The 18,043-nt window shown below is 48.3% G+C and overlaps 2 protein-coding genes across 2 annotated transcripts in view; both read left to right on the top strand.

Annotated features, from left to right (window-relative positions):
- The first annotated feature begins 65 nt into the window (after positions 1-65).
- LOC125918436 (1-aminocyclopropane-1-carboxylate synthase-like protein 1) lies at positions 66-4,067 on the top strand. The gene is made up of 5 exons (XM_049624440.1): positions 66-1,239; positions 1,349-1,490; positions 2,996-3,138; positions 3,253-3,406; positions 3,542-4,067. Exons 1-5 carry the CDS (start codon positions 1,168-1,170, stop codon positions 3,637-3,639), a joined length of 609 nt encoding a protein of 202 aa, XP_049480397.1. The 5' UTR covers positions 66-1,167; the 3' UTR covers positions 3,640-4,067.
- Positions 4,068-11,194: 7,127 nt separating this feature from the next.
- LOC125918435 (exostosin-2-like) overlaps positions 11,195-18,043 on the top strand; it is a 12,565-nt gene continuing 5,716 nt past the window's right edge. Inside the window, exons 1-2 of the mRNA XM_049624439.1 lie at positions 11,195-11,210; positions 11,335-11,555. Coding sequence (XP_049480396.1) covers positions 11,195-11,210; positions 11,335-11,555 — 237 coding nt within the window. The remainder of the gene's footprint in view (positions 11,211-11,334; positions 11,556-18,043) is intronic.

Here is an 18,043-nt window from a genome sequence, read left to right as displayed (position 1 = left end):
ACTCCCTCATTCACTCACTCCCTCATTCACTCACTCCCTCATTCACTTCCTCCCTCATTCACTTCCTCCCTCATTCACTTCCTCCCTCACTCCACTCACTCCCTCCCTCACTCAGTTGTTTGTTCCCTCCCTCACTCGTTCACTGACTCACTCGTTCACTTCCTCACTCATTCACTCCCTCACTCATTCACTCACTCATTCACTTACTCCCTCACTCACGCATTCACTCACTCCGTTGGTCACTCAGCAAATCCTTCTGCAGCCCCAGGCACGTGCCAAGCACTTCCAGCTGTTTGGGCTCTTTCATTGGATTTGGTATAAGCCAAACATTTGTGGCTAAAACAGCTTTGGAGACTCTTAGACCAGATCATCTGTAAAGTCTGCAAATCCAACATTCAGAGATTCTAACAGTTCCTGATATTTGTTCAGACCTGTTGACCCTGTGAAGTCCTTTCCATTGGTTCTCTCGGCTAGTCCTCAGGCCAGGTAGACAGTTGTCGCTTCTGTTTGTTTATGGGTTAGGAAAGTGAGACACAGAGAAACAGTGACTTGCCATCTACTCTGTGCCAGTCATTGTGCCAGGCGCTGGGATACAACAGTGAGCAGGAAAGGCATAGGCCCCTCTTGGGTGGAACTTCTATTTCTAGCCAGGAAAACGTTAGCAGCTAAATACACAGTGCTTTGATTGTGGCCGTGAGAAGTGCTAAGAAGGAGAAGTCTGGGGAGCTGTGAGGGGATCTACTTAGGGTCCTCCATTGGCCCCGTCTACGGGGAGGTGGTCAGAGAAGTGTGTTTGAGGAAGTAGAACTCGAGCTATGCTCCAGATCAGGGATTGGCAAATGTTTTTTGGATCAGATGGCAAATATTTAAGGCTTTATAGGCCATACGGTCTCTCCCTCAACTGCCATACAGCATGAATGCAATCATCGACGGTATGCACACGAAGAAGCATGGCTGTGTTCCAGTAAAGCTTTATTTACGGAAACAGGCAGTGGGCTGGGTTTAGCCTGCAGGCTATGTCTGGACTCTTGCTCTAAAGGATGTGTAGGAATTGCTGATTCAAGAGATGAAACCGGAGCTTCACAGAAGAACCGGAACCAAATTCGTCCACCCATCTCATTTGTTCAGCCGAACGTGTATGAGCCTTTGTGGTGGATCTGTGTTCCCATGTTCCCACACTGTGCTCTCTGCAGGTTGCCTGACCCCCAGAGGACCCATGTAATGTGGGCGACCAGCAAGGTAGGTTCCTGTATGGCCTCGGGGGTGTCGGGGAGGTGAGAGGGCAGAGAGGTGGGTGGAACCAGCTTCCTGTGTGGCGGGATGGCCACCGGGTGCCTTTCTCCTGCAGGACTTCGGGATGTCTGGGCTCCGCTTTGGCACGCTGTACACAGAGAACCGGGATGTGGCCACTGCGGTGGCTTCCCTCTGCCGCTATCACGGCCTCAGTGGCTTGGTCCAGTACCAGATGGCACAGCTGCTCCGGGACCGTGGTGACTGCCTGGGCCCGGTCACTTGAGAACTGGGGGGAAGGTTGTAGTCCATCGGGGACTGGCCAGGCATCATGGGTGCTTCTCTCATGAAAAGAATTCAGGGTGGCGTTTGGGAGTCCCAGTGACCTGACTCGGGCACTCCCTGGCTGTGTGGCACCTTCCTTCGCCTCCCCAAACCTCAGTTAGCGTGACTTGTGAATTAGCGATAGCACCTGGCGTAAAGAGGCGCTTGGTCAGTGTGAACCCATTGCTATTAGCTGTGAGCACTTAGAAAAAGTAGAAGCTACGGAGGGAAAATGGTTCTAAGGCAAGTCTCTCTCTGTGAGCATCTCAGTGTAGACAGCAAAGGTGGTCTGTAATTGCCACCGTTTATTGAGCCCTGCTAGAGGTTCTCAGTGCACCAGTTCATTTGTCCCTCCCCTGAATCCAGGAGCAGATATTCCTGTATTTTCCCTGGTATTTTGTAGATGAGGACAGGAGGACCAGATACCATACACCTGCTGTAGCAGCTATAATTAAAAAAAAAATAGCGACACCATCAAGTGTCTGCGAGGGTGTGCAGCAGCTGGAACTCTCACGGGCCACCCTGGGAATGCAGGAAGGCGCGGCCACTTTGCAAAGCAATTGGCAGTTGCTTACGAAGTTAAACACACGCTTACCAAACTTACCAAATGGCCCAGCGATCCCTCCCCTAGCTCTTTACCCTTACGGTCACCCAAAACCCACTACGTGAATATTTATAGCTGCTTTGTCCACAATTACTCCACGCTGGAACCCGCTCCCCGCAACGTCCTTGTGGGCATGAACAGGGGAACAGACTGTGGCCCATCCGCACAATGGAATACAACTCTGGCATAAAATCCAAGGCAACGCAGGCTGAGCTCAAAGGCATTGTGCTGAGGGAAAGAGGCCAGTCTCAAAAGATGACGTGATGTGTAATTCTACTTATGTGCCGTTCTGGAAAAGGCAAAAGTAGAGTGACGGAGAACAGGCCAGTGGTTGTGGGGCCATGGGGGAGGCGGGGCTACAAACGGCATGAGGGTGTTCTGTGGGGCGAGGGAACTGTTGGTGTCCTGCTTGTGGGGGGGTGGGGGGGTTTACACAAATCTGCACATGTGTTAAAACTCATCAAACTGGACACCACGGAAAGTTAATAAAAAAAGGTGAGAATGGGGGGGGGGTGAAGTTGCCCAAGGCCCCACAAGTTGTCAGCCGACAGGCTGGGACCTGAACCTCAGCCTCTGTGAGTCGGAAGCATTGCTCTGTGAGTGGGCCACCCCTCCGGTAGGATCCACATCCTGAGGGACTTTGTGTCTGCGGGACAGGGAGCTGTCAGGCCAGGTATCTGGATTTCAGGTGCTTTGTACTGGATATTGAATATTTCCATCGCCCCCATCATCCAGCTGGAGGAAGGGTCCTGGCCTTTTTGTTGTCAGTGTTTACACTCCTGGGACAGAGTGAAGGATTGATGAGAGTTTTGTGTTTTGGCCTCTCTTTGTACCCAGACTGGATCAACCATGTGTACCTACCTGAGAACCATGCCCGGCTCAAGGCTGCCTACACCTATGTCTCAGGAGAGCTCCGGGACCTGGGGATCCCCTTCCTCAGCCGTGGGGCAGGCTTCTTCATCTGGGTTGACCTGAGGAAGGTAATGCAGGTGGCGGGGCTGGTGCTGCAGGCTGGGAGGGAGTTTAAGCCTCCCTCCAGCAGCTGAGGGGCAGGGCTGTCTCATTTGCATCCTGAGCCCCTCCCCCCCTCCCAGTACCTGCCCGAGGCCACCTTTAAGGAGGAAATGCTGCTTTGGCGCCGCTTTTTGGACAACAAGGTACTGCTGTCCTGTGGCAAAGCCTTCCAGTGTAAAGAGCCTGGCTGGTTCCGCTTGGTCTTCTCGGACAAGGCCCACCGGCTTTGCCTGGGTAAGCGATCTCACTTCCTCACACACCCTTCGGTCTGCCTTCCCTCCTCCAGTCCCCGCTGTGGCTCCAGCAGCCTTAGCTCGTGCATCCTGCCGCCCAGCTATCGGTGCCAATGCAGCTGTCCCTTCTTCCCAGGGATGCAGAGGGTCCGGCAGGTGCTGGAGGCCAAATCCCAGGTGCCAGATGACCCCGCTTCCTGTCAGAGCCAGGAGTCAGGGAACCAGCGCAGGTGAGCTGGTCGTTGCCTGGTGACCGCAGAACCTGGCAGTCGCCACCAATCTGACCCATTTGGGGCTGTGAAGACTGGCGGGGGCGAGCCGTTTGCCAGGAGGGTACCTGACTTGGCCTTGGCCCTGAAGAAGAACCATTGCTTGCCTCTCTCAGTGGCGGTGAGACTCCTCCAGGGGTGCTTTGACTCAGCCCCACCCCCTCTATTAAACAAGACTGGGAGAAACTAGAAGCCTCGGCTGTAATTTGCTGAATGGAGGAGTCGCGACTGCTGCTAACCACAGCCCTTAGGACCCACCCCTCCCAGGATGTGAGAACAAAACAATGCGTACCTTTCTTCCTTCTTCTTTGTTGCCAGGGAAACAAGTTAGAGGAGCAACACATATGAGAGAGAATATGCCCCCCGAAATAAACAAGAGTGATAATCCCCGAACTGCTAGGTGAAAGGAATTAATTCTGTATGTTCAGATTGTTCTCCCCACGTTAGGATGTGTGGGCCCACAGTACACCTGGGACCTGGGACGGGCCTCTGCTTGGGCCGTGGTGAAGAGGACCCTGTGCTGGTGATCAGGAAGAACTTCTCTCCCTCCTCCTTCCTGGCAGGGAGCTGCCCTCACTGATGATCTCAAACCTGAGTGATCTAGCCATGACTGGGGGGGGGGGATACGGGCTAGACCTTGAACCAAGGCTTTCCACCCTACGCATGCAAAGAACCACTCACCCCATCTCCAGGGGTGCTTTAGTCCAGGGCGCAGATGAGCTTTCTGAACTGATCTTAAAGCTTTGTGCTGAGGACCCTTCTCTGGTGTCTACGCTCCTGATAAGAAAAGCTGTCTCTTTCCTTGTTTCTGTTTTAAGAGAATGTCAGTGCGATCAGTGTTTCATTTCTGTAAACCGTGGTGCTCAGTTTAGGATTTGTTGTCCTCTATCTTTCTGCCTTTCATTTATTCATTTCTTCTCCCTGTCTTTTCTTGAATATGTTCCATGTGCCAGATACTGTGCTGGCAGTTTCTATGCGCTATTTCTTACTTTAACAACAAGCTAATGTTATTATCCCCCATTTTAGAGATGAGGAAATGGAGTCTCAAAGATATGGAATGATGTTCCCAACGTCACGTAACTAAAAAGTATCAGAGCCGGGATTCAAAAAGTCGGATTGGTTTGGTTGAAAGTCCTGTGCTGTTTTTACTCTGTCACACCAGGTTCCAGCAAGATGCTCTGACTCTCTCCAGGCTTGAGAATCAGGCTTTGTGTTGTCATTGTCGCCCCCTTTAATTATTCTTCAGTGTCTTTGGCTAAGTATTGCTCCTGTTTATTCCCACTTCTAGGAAACATTGGTACTAGGATTTGCTGAGTCACTGGAAAGCCTTCAGGTTTACAGAGGATCAGAATGAGAATGGCCACATGGAGAGCCCTTTGCATCCCCTTCAAAAGCCTCCGTTGTGATGCTTGCCATTGCTTAGGGTCCCCCAGGGAAGGATCCAGGTGATACATTCCAGTTTAGAAATCTCAGAAGAATGACAACTCCTTCTTCAGAGGGAATCTAAGGTGGCTTCCCAGCAGAGGCGGACTGAACCGGGAATTGGCCTGAATGTTTCAGTAGGCAGAAGAGGGGCCTACAATCCCAGCTGGCCTGTGCTGTGCTGATGGGCTGTGCTCCACGTGTATCTCTTTGTGAAGTGTGGGTCCGGCATATTCTACCCCCATCTCATGTCCTCCCTAGTCACCTTTCTGCTTTGCTCTTTACTGCAGCCAGCCAGCCGTGTGTGCGCTTAGCCCAAGGGCACCTCAGCTGCCCCAAATGTCACTTTCTGGCACAGCCTTCTGGCACAGCCACTTGGGGCACATGTACGCTGGGAGGTCTGAGGGAGTTCACACTTCTGGGATGATCCTTGAGCAATGGGGGCTGGGGCAGGAATCAGTGGATAAATATCCCTCCCTGCAGTAGACAGTTCAGACGTTCTGCGTGGCTTCTTCAAGAGTCCTGCTGGGAGTGAGCCCCGGGTGCCCACGACAGTAGCCTGCTCTGTAACACACCCCTGGATGGGCTTTCTCTTTTCTGCTGGACTCATTCCGATTTCACTATTCCCTTAAGATTACTTCCCAAAATAGTTACCTGCATCAAGCCTCTCTCTCAGGGAAGGGCAAGACAGAGGGCACATGATAGGTGAACAACATCCACCATGTATTTTCTGAGCTCAAGCCATTTTCCCCCACAACCCTGAGATGCAGGCCCAGGTTTGGGCACCAAGTGATTGGATTTCTGTGAGTCTTTGGGAGAACCCTCTACTGTTGGCAGTTACAGGGCGAAAGGTTTTTCATAGGGAAATAATATATTTCCCTTTCTCAATCGATGAGAATTTCTAAGTTATTCTCTTACTTAAGACTTGTTTATAAAAATGGTGAACACAGCTCATATTTAAACAGAAGGGTAGAGGGTTTATTGAATTTACTAGGAAGGGGAAGGGCAGACGTTTCAGGCATGACTCTAGCCAGGAGTTCAAATGATGCCATCAGATTTCGTGCTCGCTCCCGTATCCTCTATGTAGCCTCATTTCAGACATGCTCCATTTAGGTGGTGGCAAGATGGCTTCCAGACAGCTCCAAGCGCCGTGCTCCTTGTAGCAGATGCCTACAGGGTGTTTGAAGGATAGATACCCTTTCTTCCTCAGCATTCATGTCTCTCCTGTTCCAGGAGGCCAACTGGCCTTCCCTCAGTCACCCGTATTCCAGGGGAATGTGGTGCTCGGAGCCCAGGTTCTGTTCATCTGCCCACCCTGCTCTCCTAACACATTGATGTTTCCCATTCGGGCTTCCTTCCTCACGGTCTCAATATGGCCCCAGAAGCTCCACATGTCACCCCCTCACCAAGTGCTTCCAGAGACAGAGAGGAGAGTATGTTTTCTGGTGCCTCCTTTTTGCTTTGTTTCAGTCATTTATTCGCTCATTTATTTAAAAAAGATATTTGTGGGGCGCCTGGGTGGCTCAGTCGGTTGAGTGTTCGACTTCAGCTCAGGTCGTGATCTCCTGGTTTGTGGATTCGTGCCTCATGTTGGGCTCTGCACTGACAGTGTGGAGCCTGCTTCAGATCCTCTGGCCCCTTCTCTCTCTCTGCCCCTTCCCTGCTTGCTTTCTCTCTTTCAAAAACAAACAAACATTAAAAATAAATAAGGGGTGCCTGGGTGGCTTAGTCGGTTGAGCATCCGACTTCGGCTCAGGTTATGATCTCACAGTTTATGGGTTCGAGCCCCACATCAGGCTCTGTGTTGATAGCTCAGAGCCTGGAGCCTGCTTCAGATTCTCTCTCCTTCTATCTTTCTGCCTCCACCGCTCATGCTTTGTCTCTGTCTCTCAAAAATAAATACATGTTAAAAAAATTAAGTAAATAAGAAAGATGTTTGTCAGGCTTCAAATGTGTAGGGATTTGTTATCCAAGCAAGCACTTTGCCAGATACTCTGAAATTATTCACATTCATACTTCCATTATTTATTTATTTTAAAAGTTTATTTTAGAGAGTGCATGCACACAGGGGAGGGGCAGAGAGAGGGGGAGAGAGAGAGAATCCTAAGCAGGGTCCACATTGTCAGTGCAGAGCCTGATGCGGGGCTGGAACATAAGAACCTTGGGATCGTGACCGGAGCCAAAATCAAGAGTTAGATGCTTAACCCACTGAGCCAGCCAAGCGCCCCAACATTCATACTTTTAGTATTTTCTTTACCCTTCTCCTAAGCATGGAAACGCCCTTTTACATTTAACTCTTACTCCTTTATTTTCATCTCCTGTGACACTGTTGACTAGTATTTTAGTTAATGCCTAGGTGGTCTGTTTGTTCCTTCTTCCTCCAGAAACTGTGCTTTGGAGACTCATGACAACCCCAGTTTAGGCAAAGACCAGGCAAAATAGAACTTCTACTTTAAAGTTTTTAAAATGGTTATTTATTTATTTTGAGAGAGAGAATAAGCATGAGCGAGGGAGGGTCAGAGAGAGAGGGAGAGAGAGAGAATCCCAAGCAGGCTCCACACTATCAGCACAGAGCCCAACGCAGTGCTTGAACTCGGTAACTGTGAGATCATGACCTGAGCCAAAATCAAGAGTCAGATGCTTAACGGCCTGAGCTACCGAGGCGCCCCTTGTTTTTGTTTTTAGACTCTGCAAATAAGAGAGATCACCCAGTATTTGTCTTTCTCTGTCTGACTTATTTAGCACGATACCCTTGAGGTCCATCCATGGTATCACACGTGGCAAGATTTCATTCATTATTATGGCTGAATAATATTCCATTGTACGTGTATATATCCCCTTTTCTTTATGCACTCATCTATTGATGGACAAGTAGGTTGTTTCCATACCTTGGCTACTGTAAATAATGCTGCAGTGAACACGGGGGTAAACATCTAGTTTTTAATCTCCAAATCAGTCATTTTTATTTTTATAGTTTTATACAGCTACTGTTTGTTATTGTTGCTTTAGTCAGTATTTGTTTTGATTTACCCATGAATTTATCAGTTTCATTGTTTGCCATCCGTCCTTCATCTCAGTACTTTCTTCTGGTTCTAACATTCCTTTTCCTGAAATACATCTTTCAGAAATTCCGTTAGGAAGGGTCCACTGATGGTAAATTCTTTCTATTTGTGTCTGTCTCTTTCTATTTGTGTCTCGTATTCTTCAAAGATGGTTTTACTAGGTATACAATTTACATGGGCTGCTAGCTTCTTTTGGCCCTTTTTTCCATTATCTTATGACTTCTGTTTGTTTTTGTTGAGAAGTCTGCTGTTAGTCTCACTGTCCATCCGTTACAGATAGTCATCCCCACCCAATAATGGAAAATTCTCAGCTGCTCTCTCCCTGGATACCAAAATCAAGAGTCGGACACTTAAGCAACTGAGCCACCCAGGTGCCCCAGGCACCTTTCCTCTGATGGGCTTATTGTTCATGTGCTCATTCTGGATTGTGAACTTAACATTTGTTTGGGTTTTATCTGTCAGCATCCTGGGCAGCCTGTGTGGAGGCATGACCCTCTGGGCGGGGGGTCGGAGAGGGGCTGGGCATGGATTTATATTTCCTTCTTCAGGTGCTACCAATCTGGGTTGATGATACGTCATGTTATTCTCTAGGCTTGGAGCTTTCTGGACCATGCTGGTAATATAAATTCAAACCCCACATCGTTGTGAAGCCTGGTGTTAAACGTTCTCGGCAGAGACTCTTCTTTTTCCGCTCTCTGGACAAGACAGTTTTTTGGTTTGTTGTTACTGATGCCGAGTCAATTTTCCAGGCTGCCATCTCACTGTCCTAGCTTTACATGGCCTTCTTGGTATCAGCTCCCCACCTTATACACCCAACTTTGTAGCTTTCACACTCATTTTTCTCACTGTGCTTCATTTCTGGCTCCTGTATATTTTCTTTACGATTTTCGTGAGCCCAGCCACCCACCTGACAGAGTGTTCGTTGTATCTGATGTGGTTTTAATAGGTGTTTTCTAGTTCTCCAGGCTGCCTGCCGGTGTTGTTTAAGCTGAGCCAACATAAAATACCACAGAACGATTCTTTCACAGAGTCTTTTTCCTTGGAGATGACACCTTTCTTCATTCTTGCAAACTGCTGTCATTTAAAGGAAGTGGTAAATCTGGGACTCAGCTGCACACAGGCAATTCTTCCTGCGGGTAGCCTTGCTTTCCCCTGATGATGCCACTTTCCTTGAAAGCCACCCCTTTTCTAACTCCCACCTTTGCTTTTCCTGACTCTCTGGGTAGGTGGGGGTCGGTGCGGTCTCTGTTTTTCTTTCTGTACCTTCAAAGTGAGTAATGCAACATCTTTCTATAGCCTCTCCTCTTTTAACTGCTGACCACTAACACTTTTCTACCTTCTCAGAGGCTTCAGGTCTGGCTTATAGTTTTATTCCCTACTCTTTGCTATCATCCCTAGCTGCTTTAGCATGGCTTCTAATATCATAACTTCTGTGCTTTCCTACCTCCAATCACTGGCATGGTTTCTACCCCTAGAAATGCAGCCACATCGTTCCAGTTACACTGGATTAAAAAAACACTTGGTCTTTCTGATGGCTTCTCCCGTTTTTACACCTCCTCCTTCTCATCTGGGTTTTTGCTCATGACTTTTTCTCTGTCTGGAACGCCCTATTCACAGCAAAGATATTACATCTTGGGTGAAGGCTTCCCAGATCTTTGCAACTGGATGGGTTGCTTTCTCTTTTGAGCCCTGTAACACTTGGTGTATATTCTCCCACACCACTTTTCACCCTCAGTTTTGGCTAATCTTGCTTGTATACTTGTCTTATTCTATTGAGGCCCACCTAGTTCTTGGGCACCCTTTATTCGTATTTACTGAGCACTTACTGTGTTCCAGGCACTGTACATGTGTAGGGTTATAAAAAGTAAGATAGGTTCCTCAGAGGCTGAGCCTAACACAGGCCTTTAACACAGAAAGTCCTCATTTAATGGACGAATAATGATTAATGAAAAGCATATATACTATAGATATATTTAATTCAGAGGAAGACAAAGAAGAAAAAATATTTTCCATCTTTCCACTTATCAAATGGGGTGTATGTACCTGTGCTAAGTTTCCTATGGTTTGGGGAAGATGTGGACTTGGATAGCAGAGCAGTACTCTCTCGGATGTGGAGAAGAAAATGTGGGTTTCCCATCTCCAGAACATTCTCATCCCAGTCTCCCTGTATCTGTGACAAACAGACATTAACTCACAATATCCACGGAATCACTGTTGCTGCGGGAAGCCCCAGTCTCTGGACTCGGAAACATTCCCATGAATGTTGAAGCTGTAAGGGACAACGTCCACCAGGTGGCGCTAAGGGATAGCTGGGCCTAAAATGGATTTGGCTTCTGTCGCCAGTTACCTGTAAACTACACAAGCTCAATGGGGTCATCTCATTAACTTCTCAATAACATCACTCTGCATTTTGATTTAATTTTTTAGACTCCACTTATGCCTTATGACGGGTTTTACTGTGCCTGTATAAGGCCAGATCATGTAAATAATACAGAAAACAAAACAATCTCTTTCCCCCATTTCTACCTTCATAATTACTCCCCCCCCCCCCAAAGTCTTCATCGCTTCTTGGATTCCTTCCAAAAAAAAATATTATACATACGCTTGAATATGAACATCTACATGTATAGTTTCTCTCTCCTGTTTTTGCATGTAAATATATTTTACAGAAAAGGGATCATACTTGCTCACCGTTCTAGAGCACGCTTTCATATTAACACACCTTCGAGATTATTTCTATACCGACATCTATACGCATTCTCACATGATTCTATTCTAATCATAACTTTTTTCGTAGTTTATTTTGCCGGTTTCCGGTTTTCAGGTATTCTTAGGAACAATGCTGTAATGAGTAATTCTGGTAAACGTTGTTGAGAATACCTGTGGGGTAAAATCCACACAGAGGGATTGGAGGGGCAAGGTTGCGGGCATTTCACGTTTGATGGATACTGCCAAATTGTCCTCCGGCAATCTGCACGCTCGCCAGTGCTGATTGTAATAAAACGTTTACATCTGTGCCAGTTTTGTAAGTGCACGATGCGTAGCTACTTGGGTCTGCAGTTACTTTGACTATGAGCCTGCGGGTCTTTGCGTGAGAGTTTCAGGATGGAGCCTGAGCTGCGCGTGCCTGCCAGGGAGACATCCTAAGCGGTGCCCTGACTCCTCCTGTCCAGCAGGGGGCGCGGGCCCGGCCGCTCCCGCATGCGCAGTGAGCTCTGTGTCAGGCGTCACCAAGCCCGGTCGCTGGCGCCTCGCTCCCCGCTCGCTTGCGCAGACCCGGCGCCGGCGGTGGCGGCCGGCGACTCGGCGCGATTCCTCCTGGGCGGCCGTGGCCCGCGCCCCGCGGCATGCGCCGGTGACCGAGCGCGGGGCCGAGCGGGAAGCAACCGTGGCCGAGGTAAGCGCGGCTCGGAAGGGCCTCGGTGGCAGCGGCAGAGTCGGGCCGGGCCGCCGGGAACCGCGGGCCGCGCGGAGGCCTGAGGGCGGTGAGAGGCGACCCCACCCCCGCCGGGGCCGCTCGCTACTTCTCCAGCTGTGGGAGCGCTTTGATTTCCGCACCGCCTTCTCGTCGCTCCCCTGGCCCGCCCCGCGCTTGGGTGCCCACCTGTCTCCCTTGCCCACGCCTGCCCCGCCGGCCCCTTTCCTCTCTTTCCGGACCCCGAAAAGAGAGGGCCCATCCTGCGCGGTGACCTCTGCCATCCCGCTGCCACCTCCGTCCCGCAAGCTGCGGAGATCTGCTTCCCTACGCGGCGCCTTCTGGAGCGCTGGGCTCTCCCGTGGCCTGTGGCATCCCGGCAGGTTCCGGTGCGCGGAAAGACTGGTGGGGAAGGTGGCCAAAGATGCCCTGAGTTTGGGCATCGGCTCGAAGCTCAGAGGCGTTTGGAGGTTTACTACTGGCGGTGGGAACCAGATCTATGTGTACAGTTTCGAGATTCACATGATTGCTTGGTGTAATTTACTGGGAGTTGCTAATCTGGAAGCGTCCTTGACTTGCTCCTTGTCTGAAGATTCCTTGAAATAGAAACATGCCAATTTTAGTTCTTGGAAGTCAGTTGAGTGCTCTAAGGACTTACATTGGACTTGGTTTGTAAATTTCAGGGCTCACAGGCTATTCGCGGTAGTATATGAGTCAGTTTCCAGCATTTCTCACTTCCGCTGACTTAAGCCTTTTGGCTGCATATGCTGGGTATGGATAGGTTTGGGTCCGTCAAGTTATGCTGGCTTTGCTAATTGAGTGAAAAAGGAAGATCTAATCTAGGGTGTTAAAGGTAATTAGGGGAGGCATGGGGTTTGAGAGCTCAGGCTCGAGAGCCAGACTCCCATCCTCCAAATCCTAGCCTTGGCATTTTCTAGTTTTGTGACATTGTGCAAGTTACTTATGCTTCCCGTTGCACTTTCCCTGTCTGTAAAATGAGGATAATAATAGCTTGTCAGGTGGCACTGTTAGAAAGATTAAATTAATACAAAATGCTTAAAACAGATTGTAGCATGTAGTAAGTCCTCAATAAAGTTTAGTCATTAGTTAGTATATGCACTGTATTATAATTCCCACAAAGAAGCACTTTTTATTCCCCCTTGAAAATTTCACCATTTTTAGGGATGGCTAGCCATAATATAGCTTTAATTATAAAGGACCCTATCAGGTAAGGCAGTGAATTGCAGATTTTCCTACCTTTGCTAATATTTGGTTCCTTTGTTTTCAGGCACTGTTGGGTTGAGTTCCAGTGTAGCAGTGGCCCTGGGAGTTCAGTTGTGAGGCCTTTTCTAAAAAGGTTAAGACCAGAGATTGTGACTCAAAGCATTGGACTAAGTGGATTGGATATAGCCCGAAGCACCAAGGAAAGGGTTTTTCAGGCAAATTTTAGGAATAAATAATTCCAGGAACAGAAAATGCAGCTCATCCTGACATTAGAGTGGAGTTAACAGATTTTTCCAGTGACTCAGTGCTTGACAGCTAGCCAGATGATTCCAGTGTTTTGCAGGGACAGGTTTGATATGTTTTAAGGAAGATGAAGTTTGTAGGGCTTAGTTATGAAATTCTTGTTTCATCTGGGTTCTGGTATTACATGGAACATTACTTAGCAGAAGCCTCCTTTCAGTCTGTTGTCTTCAGAGAAGCTCAGCATCAGGAGCTTTGGACATGGTGGTGGTAGTGAGTGTCCTCTTTGGATGGAAAGATGATTACTTGTTCTCTTGGATGATGGTTTTGGGGAATACATCTTTCTGAGCTTCAGTGTGTGGAAACTGACTACAAGAACATGACAACCAGTAGAAGAGACTAGCAAATATTTATTTATTTTTATTTTTTTAAATGTTTATTTATTTTTGAGAGAGAGAGCATGAGCAAGGGGAGGGGCAGAGAGAGAGGGGGGCACAGAATCCGAAGCAGGCTCCAGGCTCTGAGCTGTCAGTACAGAGCCCGATGCGGGGCTCGAACTCACGGAGTGTGAGATCGTGACCTGAGCCGACGTTGGATGCTTAACCGACTGAGCCACCCAGTTGCCCCAGACTTGCAAATATTTTATATAACGTGGCAGATACTGTGATGAGGTCAGTAAAAGGTGCGTGGATGCTCACCAAGAAGGTTCTCTGTTTCTGAAACACCACTGAGTAAGGGACTTTTTCACTCTATCTCTCATCCTTTCCTTTCCTTTTTCATTTAAGACTTTCCCCCTCATTTTAAAATAGTTTTTATTCTACCTCAAGCACTCACCATATTTCTTACCTGTTTGGCAAAAACTTGTGGGAGCTCGCTTAGCCTGTGCAGGGCATACCTTGGAAATGTGAGTTTATATCTTGGAATAGCCCTCAGCCCCTGGGGGATGGGCTTCAGTGGATAAATGCCATAGCTTCTGATCCTTTAAAGAGACAGTTCGGAGGTGTGTTCCATATAGTCCCGCAGATGGATCCTTCTGCAGAGGACAGAAGCCCATTTCCCTGCTCAGTGCGGTAACCCCGATGGCTTTCTGTCCTTCCCCGACTCCTCTCCTTTGTCCCTCACTCTGGCTCTGTGGACTCCCCTTCTGCCAGCTACCTGCTTTCAAGTTTTTTTTTTCTTAGTTTGGCAGAACATAAACTGAAGACAGATGGTACGAGAAGTGGCTCTAGAAAGCCAGCCCTGATGAGAATAGTATTGTGAAACTGGAATCCTTCACCCTCAGATGGCAACGAGGACCCCTCTGCTGGTGTTGGGAACCATTGGTACTCTCTGACATCACAGTTACATGACTTGCCGGCGGTGGGAGGGATGCGATTCAGGTAGAAGGGGAAGCGGTGGCTACTACAGTGGCTCTAACACTTGAGCAGTATGTGGACAACGGTAATGATAAGGCCAGTGGAGTTGGCTGTCTCTTGCCCTCTTCCCGGGAGCCTTGAGGTAAGGTCTGGCTCACGTCAGCCAGATACCAACTCAGGATACACCGTGAGCGACAGAAGGCTCTGTGGTGGCATCTCCTGCAGCTGGAGGGCAGGCTGTTGAAAATCAGCCCCAGAGCTTCATCATCATCACGGCAGAACTGCAGGGGAGGCCGAATGCACAGCCTTGGCAGGCAGCCGCTGCTAAAGCGAGACCGAGTGAGACCAGGGTGGAGATGTTTGGTCGAAGCGCTGAGAACTTTGAAGCCCCAGGTTTCCTTGGATCCCCTGGGCCAGCGGAAGGATCCACTGCTTTTCGGACACTCTGCAAAGACCTCGCTTAAGGCCATTGCCTTGCAGGATGGTATATATCCTCCTCAAGATCTGCCTCCCCCTTCACCAGATCTCAGCATTGCCCAAGTGGGCAAGGACAGTCCCTGCTAGTGGAGAAATAGCTTTTGTACTGAATGAGCTACAGGACCTGGCTCACAGGCAGGAGCAGGAGCTGGGGGCGCACGCGTGGGAGTGAGTCTGGAGGTCGCTAGGTGAAGAGCGGGCTAGCGGTGGCCTGTGAAGCCGCTTGGGACAGGCTGTGCTGCTTTGGGAGTGTTCCCTCAGGATTCAGGATTTAATGATCTTGCAAGAGCAACTGGAGCCAATCTGCTGGACAGATTCCTTGAAACTTGAACGTGACAGTGATCGGTACCACCGGTTCTCAGCTAGGGGTGACTTGGCCTCCCCGGGGGATGTTTGGCAATCCGGATATGTGGCGGGTTGTCACAACTGGGGGTTGTTTCTGCCTCCCCCGCAGGAAAGGATGACCTGGCTCAAAATGTCGGTGGTGCCGGTAGGGCCTGGCCTATGGTAAAGGAGGTGGAGACGCCAGAGCTGTCTTGGCAGGTGTTGAGGAAGTTATGAGGGGCATAGGGAAGTGGAGATTTGCACTTGATTTATTGCTTGAGGCTGGTGTTCCCAGGAGGGCTCACTCCCTTCTGTCTGGTAACGTGGACACCCAGAGGAGGCCAGCATCTTTGAGAAGCTTGGTGTCGGTTGTCCCCTGCGGGCCAGAATTGACTCCAGCACGTGTGACATGGAATTGGGTTCCTGAGGATCTGTGAGCATGATAGGATTCTGAAGTAGCAGAGGTGGTGGCACTAACCATCCGTGACATGGTAGACCAATACTCCTAGTGGGATATAAGGCCCAAATCGTAACCTATGTGTCTTCTGTGATGCTAAAAGAGTATGGTCTTCTTCTTTTTTTTTTTTTTTAATTTTTTTTAACTTTTCATTTATTTTTGAGAGAGAGAGAGAGACAGGGTACGAGGTGGGGAGGGACAGACAGACAGGGAGACACAGAAGGTGAAGTAGGCTCCAGGCTCTGAGCTGTCAGCACAGAGCCCACTCGTGAACCACGAGATTGTGACCTGAGCCGAAGTCAGATGCTCAACTGACTGAGCCACCCAGGCGCCCCTAGAGTATGGTATTCTTGAGGGCAGTATAGATGGGCGGCCAACTAGGGCATCGCTTGACTTGTTTTACCAGAAAAAAACCCCCGAAAAAAACAACAACCCAAGAGTGGGCAAATAGAAGCCTGGTGTCAGCTGTTGTAATGGAAAAATCCTGTTTTCCGACATGAGCTCAGACCCATATCCTATGTATTGAGAGGGAGGCTGGATCTCTCTGAAGAGGACTTTGCAGCATCCCTGCAAATACAGACAGAGGTTCACCCAGTCCTTCCTCAAGAAACTGCAGCTCTGTATCAGACTGACGTACACCAAAGAAAGGATAGTATCCAGATATTTTGGCGGTTGTTGAGTACAGAGTATGAGCTGATAATAATGCCAGGCAACCCTCAAACAGTAGTGTGCAGTTGGGAGATAAATGCCTTGGGCTCTCATCCTTCTGAGGGACAGAAGGTGTAGTCCACATGATTCTTAAAGGCTTTCCAGCCCTCCTAGAGTCCCTGTTGCCCACCGCAGTGACCGGCTTAAATCACGCACCTCTTACTGGCTTTCCCTGGTTCCCTGTCTCTCTCTTCTTGATAGCTGCTCTGGCTTTCTGAGGTCACCTTCCAAGTAAGTAAACGACCTGCACCTCCATCCTTGTCTCTGGTTCTTTTTTTGGGGGGGCGGGGGGCAGAGGGACCAAACTGACGAGTAGAAGCAAAATGTGATGCCTAGGACTCTAACGTAGGAGCATTAGCTCCTCTTCTCTCCAGCCCTTATGCTGACCACCTGGGACTCTGGAGCCTGTTCACATTCCTGCCAGGATGTGCCAGGTCCCTGCCAGCACTGGGTGGTGTGTTTGATTCTTATACTTCTTGCGCTTGTGGGTAGATGGTGTCTCATTGTGGTTGTACTTTCCCCGATTAATGAGACTGAACGTGTTTCTCAAAAGTTGATGTGCTGGTTTTGTTTCCCCTTCTGTGAAATTCCTGTTTGTCTTTTGTCCAGTTTTCTATTTTTTGTTTGTTTTGTTTTTATTGTTTTGTAGGCATTCTTTATTCTCATTGCTAGTCTTTATTGGTTATATGTATTGCAGGTATCTACTAGTTTATTGATTGTCTTTTAACTTACGGTGTCCTTTTTTTACAAAAAAACTATTTATTGAGAGAGAGGAGACAGAGAGAGTGAGCAGGGGAAGGGCAGAGAGAGAGAGGGAAAGAGAGAGAGAGAATCCCAAGCAGGCTCCACACTTTTAGTGCAGATCCTGACATGGGGCTCGTACCCACGAACCGCAACCAAGATTTGGTCGCTTAACCAACTGAGCCACCCAGGCAACCCGATGAACAAAAATTCTTAATTGTGACACAGAATTTATCATTTTATCTTTTTATGGTTTGCACTTTTTTGTATTTTGTTTTAGAAATCATTCTATGCTCAGAAGCCATAGAGATCTCTGTTCTAAATATTTTATAGTTTTGCCTGTAATGTGTAGCTTTTTAATCTACCTTGGATAGATTTTTGTCCCGTCTGGCCGCTTTTAACATTTTTCTTTGGCTTTCTTTTCAGTAGTTTTACTTTGACATATGTAGGTGGGGTTTTCTTTGTATATATTCTGCTTGGACTTGAGATCTTGAATCTGTGAGTTGGTATCTTTCATTATATTAGGAAAAACTTATCAGAAGACAGCTGGATTCTCATATCTATTTCTGCAGTCTTTGCAATACCATGGATCACATGGCCTCAAAAATGAAAGTGAAAAATCTTACCAGTATTATTATAAAAACACTTCAGAGCCTTTGAAAGGATTGTGGGGAGCCCTCAGACATACTTTGAAATCCACCTGTGTGAGATTTTGGTATTAAGGTTATACTAGTCTCCTAATATAAGCTGGGGAATGTTTCACCTTTTTTCTGAACTTGGAACTTATTTGTGTAAAATTGGAATTATTTCTTGAATGTGTAGTAAAACTTGGGAAATCTTCTGGGCCTAGGATTTGCTTTCTAGGAAGATTTTTAAACCGTTGATTTGATTTCTTTAATGTTATACAAATATTCAGGTTTGCTGTTACTCCTTGAAAAATTTTA

The sequence above is a fragment of the Panthera uncia genome, unplaced genomic scaffold (genome assembly GCF_023721935.1).
Source record: "Panthera uncia isolate 11264 unplaced genomic scaffold, Puncia_PCG_1.0 HiC_scaffold_791, whole genome shotgun sequence".
Classification (NCBI taxonomy): Eukaryota; Metazoa; Chordata; class Mammalia; order Carnivora; family Felidae; genus Panthera; species Panthera uncia.
The sequence above is the reverse complement of the archived record's forward strand: the minus strand, read 5'-3'. Positions and strand labels throughout refer to the sequence as shown.

Coding starts and splice junctions, on each gene's coding strand:
- LOC125918436 (XM_049624440.1), top strand. CDS start 1,168: ATGTTCCCACACTGTGCTCTCTGCAGGTTGCCTGACCCCCAGAGGACC. Junction 1,240..1,348: donor TAATGTGGGCGACCAGCAAG/GTAGGTTCCTGT, acceptor TTTCTCCTGCAG/GACTTCGGGATGTCTGGGCT. Junction 1,491..2,995: donor ACAGCTGCTCCGGGACCGTG/GTGACTGCCTGG, acceptor CTTTGTACCCAG/ACTGGATCAACCATGTGTAC.